The sequence below is a fragment of the Danio rerio genome, chromosome 1, assembly GCF_052040795.2.
Source record: "Danio rerio strain M-AB ecotype USA chromosome 1, GRCz13ab, whole genome shotgun sequence".
Taxonomy (NCBI): domain Eukaryota; kingdom Metazoa; phylum Chordata; class Actinopteri; order Cypriniformes; family Danionidae; genus Danio; species Danio rerio.
This window is the reverse complement of record NC_141021.1, coordinates 61,055,001-61,060,000: the sequence shown is the minus strand read 5'-3', so window position 1 is coordinate 61,060,000 and position 5,000 is coordinate 61,055,001. Positions and strand designations below refer to the sequence as shown.

The 5,000-nt window shown below is 39.6% G+C and overlaps 1 protein-coding gene across 3 annotated transcripts in view; it reads right to left on the bottom strand.

Annotated features, from left to right (window-relative positions):
* The window catches only part of adgrl1b (adhesion G protein-coupled receptor L1b), a 58,878-nt gene that overhangs the window by 39,481 nt on the left and 14,397 nt on the right, over positions 1–5,000 (bottom strand). For all 3 annotated transcript variants that reach the window (XM_087234993.1, NM_001443433.1, NM_001443434.1), the window contains 2 exon segments: positions 2,144–2,278; positions 1,787–2,000 (listed from right to left, as the gene is read on the bottom strand). In XM_087234993.1, coding sequence (XP_087091119.1) covers positions 1,787–2,000; positions 2,144–2,213 — 284 coding nt within the window. In that variant the 5' untranslated portion in view covers positions 2,214–2,278.

The window sequence follows — 5,000 nt, the reverse complement described above, 5'->3', positions numbered from 1 at the left end:
TGCCTTTCAGATTTTAAGTCCACTAGAGGGCGCTGTAAATCTGAAAAACATTACTTTGGGTGCGTTTTGTTGTACATTTCAGATGACAATTCCACTAGAGGGTGCTGTCTACATTTTTATGAATTTGAAATTTGTTGCTTCATGTACGTTTCATTGTGCATTTCTGATGAAAAATCCACTAAAGAGTCCTGTGAGCAGTTTTTGTGAATCTGAAATCTGTTGCTCCAGGTACATTTTGTTGCATGTTTCAGATGACAATTCCTCTAGAGAGATTTTGTGTATTTGTTAATCTTAAATTCGTTATTTAGAATATGTTTTGTTGTACGTTTAAGATCACAAATCCACCAGAGGGCGTTGTGCGTATTTTTGCTAATCTGAAATGTATTGCTCTGGGTTTCGTCACGTTTCAGGTGTAAAATCCACTAGAGGGCGTTGTCTATATTTTTGCGAATCTGTAATATGCTACTTTGTATACATTTTATTGCACATTTCTGATGCCAAATCCACTAGAGTGCTGTCTGCATTTTTGTGAATATGAAATACGTTGCTCTGTGTGCGTTTTATTGCTTGTTTCAGAATGCAAAACCACTAGAGGGCGCTGTCTACATTTTAGCAATTCTTAAATACATTACTTAGGGTGTGTTTTTGTTGCATTTTTTAGATGACAAATCCACTAGAGCAGGGGTTCTCAACTGGTTTGGCCATGGGACCCACATTTTTAAAAGGTCATCAAGCCGCGACCCAAATTTTTAGGAACTATAATACAATTTTAGGAATTATACTTAGTTTGTATTTATTTGGTAACATAAACAAGTAGTGATAGATAAATCATAAGAAATTCACCAAGCCTTACAAATAAACACTATTTTATTGTCATTTAACAAAATGGATCAAATTATAGAAATATTACAAAGTAAAAGCGACAAATACTGTTAATAACAAACTGTAAATAAAACATGTTTTCTGGTTTCTAAATGTTGTTTTAATTTAGAAGGTTTCATGCTATATATATATATATATATATATATATATATATATATATATATATATATATATATATACTTTAGATATTCGGGGTCATACTTACGCTTTACATATTTGTTGTAATAATCAAATGAAATTTCAGATGTGAAACAGTAGGGTTGTCGCGCACGCATTTCAAAATAAAAGTTCGGTATAAGCAAAAATAAGTAAAAAATGTAACTTTGGTTGTTAATTTTTTTTAACACACACTCCGCGACCCACTGAAAATGTTCCCGCAACCCACTTTTTGGTTGCAACCCACCAGTTGAGAAACACTGCACTAGAGAGCGATGTTTGTATTTTTGTGAATCGGAAATGTTACTTAGGATTTGATTTGCTACATGTTTCAGATGTCAAATACACTAGAGGGCGTTGTCTATATTTTTGCAAAATCTTAAATGCGTTACTCAGTGTGTTTTTTGTGCATTTCAGATAAAAAATCCACTAGAGGGTGTTTTTGTGAACTTGAAATTTGTTTCTTTGTGTATATTTGTTTGCACATTCCTGATGACAAAATCCACTAGAGGGCGCAGTCTATATTTTCGTAAATCTGGGCATACTTTATTGTTGCGCACAGGGATTGTCCTAGTGAACAACTGACCTAAACCCTTCCCTAAACCCAACCAATAGTGTTTTCAAAAGTAAACATAAGTAAACATGCACTGTGACACCAGAACGATGTCGTTAGGCTTTTGTTAAACAATCGAAATCGTGAATCGTGACAAATATAATATATAAATATGTATATTGTAGTTACACAGACCTGTGTGACATGATCTTGAAGGCGTCAGGCTGGTAGCACTGCACGTTCTCCATCTGGAAGGGGTCGGCATCACAGATCTTGTCGTCTGTGCGGCCGTAGTTGGCGGTCTCAATCATGATGACATCACTTCCTGGGCAGCGCAGCTCGATGGGGTAACCTTCACACGCCAGCTCTCTCCTCATCAGACCAAAGGGCATCGCGGCTCGACTCAGACCTGCCAATCCCAAACACACACTGGCGTTAAAGCAGCTCCAACAACTGAAGGATTTTTAATTATACACTAATTTTTAGAAATCAATTCAGCCAATCGAGGAGCCTATTTGTCTGAGGGGGGCGGAGTCAGAACCTTGAACTTACCTTGCTCGGAGGGAGCAATGTTGCTAAGCAACACTGGACACATCCACAGTAACCACAGTGATAGTGCCATGGTAACGACAGAGGAACAGATAAGGTGAAAGGGGCAGGACAGAGTTCCTGAAGAGTAAGATGAACCTGCAGAGAGACAGACAGATCATCAGACAGACAGACTGGAGATCAGCGAGACAGACAGAAGGTCAGACAGAAGATCAGAAAGACAGATAGGATATCAGACAGACAGAATATCAGACAGACAGACAGAAAGATTGAAGATCAGACAAACTGAAGGTCAGAGAGCGACAGACAGACCGACAGATAGACAGAAGATCAGACAGACAGACAGATGGGAGATCAGACAAACTAGAGGTCAGAGTGACAGACAGACATACAAACAGACAGAAGGACAAACAGAAGATAAGAAAGACAGACAGAAGATCAGGCAGATTGGAGATCAGACAAACTGGATGTCAGAGAGAGGCAGACCGACAGACGATCAGACCGACAGACAGAAATATGGGAGATCAGACAAACTGGAGGTCAGAGAGCGACTGACAGAAAGGCAGACAGGCAGAAGATCAGACAGACATACAGACAGACAGGACAGACAGACAGACAGGACAGATAGATTATCCGAAAAACAGACAGAAGATCAAATAGATTGGAGATTAGACAAACTGGAGGTCAGAGAGAGACAGACAGACAGAAGATCAGACAAACAGACATAAATATGGGAGATCAGACAAACTGGAGGTCAGAGAGCGACAGACAGACAGACACAGATAGACAGACAGACAGACAGACAGACAGACAGACAGAGAAAAGATCAGACAAACAGGCGAGAGATCGGACACACAGATCATTACAGAGGCAAACAGGAGATCAGAAAGAGAGACAGAAGGACGATCAGAGAGAAAGACAGGAGATCGAGTCTGATGGTATTTCAGAGGAGCCCTCAGCAACACACAGTGAGGAGCAGTGTGTTCATGTTCAGTTCATTCACACACAGGGATAATGAGCTGTAATGGCGGAGCAGAAGGTCAGAGCTCTACTAATGTGATCACTGTGCTTTATTGATCCATCATCAGACTCAATACTGTCACAGCAGTTGCTTCACTCGCCAATAATCAGACCGAACAGCAGCTCAACGGCTCACGCTGCTGTTTCTGTCAATGTAATAACTGTAAAACTGTGAAATATACTGTATTTTCCCCGACCAATGTAATAACAGCTTAGATTTGTTGTAATGATGAGTGTTACGACTCTGCTGTGTGTATTTTAAAAGGCTGCAGGAAATAAACATATATATATTTATTTTGCAAGTGCACATTTTTAGTCTTAAAGTGCCCCTGGAATTAAAATACTATTTTTTAGATGTTAGTATCAGTGTGTAAGCTTTAAGGATATCTATAAGCGGATAATAGTGTGCTCCAAAACAGACAAAATTCACATTATAAGAAATAAACATCCAAAGGTAGTCACTTCTGCATAAATGCATCAACAATTTTTTTACATCACCACGTGCTTCAGATTCTCATCAAATCTTCTGACCAATCAAATGCTCTCTAGTGGCTGACATGCCCCCGCCCAATTTTTCTCATTGGCTGATTATTTGTTGCGCTTGAATTTAAGCACTCTCACTAGCAGAGCTGCGAGAAAAGCGCTATTAAAGGGGAGGGGCTACTCTAAACCCCACCCCTCTTCATGTTTTAACGTCAAACATCCAATAAAAATGCAAATTTCAGAGCATTTTAGGACAAACCATTAATCTGTGCAAGTTTCTGATTGGGCGAAATATGCTTAGCGATGCCCCTACAACCATCAATTTGCTGTGAGTGAAAGATAAAAGGCGGAGCTCAAAAATAAAGCCCCACCCCTTACTAAATACCCTATTACAGATAAACAATAGAAGTCTGCAGCAACGTCTGGTTCACACTGACTCTACAGATGAATGTGTGCTCAGACAGACTCACAGTCGCCATGACAACGCTGCAATAATGGCTGCGGCTCATCTCAGCTTCTCTCTCTGCGTTTCTGCATCCTGGACATTTTTTTTTTTCCCCGGCTCTGATCTGCGTCTCATTTCTCTTTCACAGTTGCCGGTGCTGTGAAACCCCTGCGGGCTCCGTCTCTATTGATGGTGCTACAAAAATACCCGCTGATCTCAGGAGACGGAATCAGACCATTTATCACCAGTGTTTCCCCAGACGAGTGCTAAAATCCAGCCTCAGGCTTCACTGCGGCCTACTAGCGGAAGCACAGGCGCCCGTATATTACATTACATTCACCAAAACATGACATTCTGAGACTAACTAGAGTTTACACGAGACCACTGGGATAGTTTTGTAGCTCTTGTCTCGCTTAATATCAATCAATTCGCTTGAAATCAATAGTGGATGACCATTTATTTATTAGACATCAAGATCCTGATCGTCTAGTCACTTTCTAGTCTCATATTTTAGCAATCATACTAAATTAGACAACATTTTTAAACTTTCTATAGAATTTCCATAGATAGAGCATTAAAGAATGAGTGAAATAAACAATTTCTGATGTTTATTTTGCTAGCATGCATTGTCAGTCTTAAAGTAAATTAATAATAATAATAATAAAGTAATTAATCTCTGCAGTGTAATGTTTTGTTAAGCTCTAACCAAAATCAGACCATCTGGTTCTGCTCTGGATAGTCAGTGCTTCTCTGAAGACTCTGATTGGGCAAAATGTGCTAAGCCACGCCCCTCTAACTATTAGTTTGCTCAGAGTGAAAGGCGGAGCTCAAAATATAAACCCCGCCCCCTACTCATTATTCAGATTTAGTTACAAATACGTTATGGTTTCTGCGCCAGTGGTGTAGTGGTTA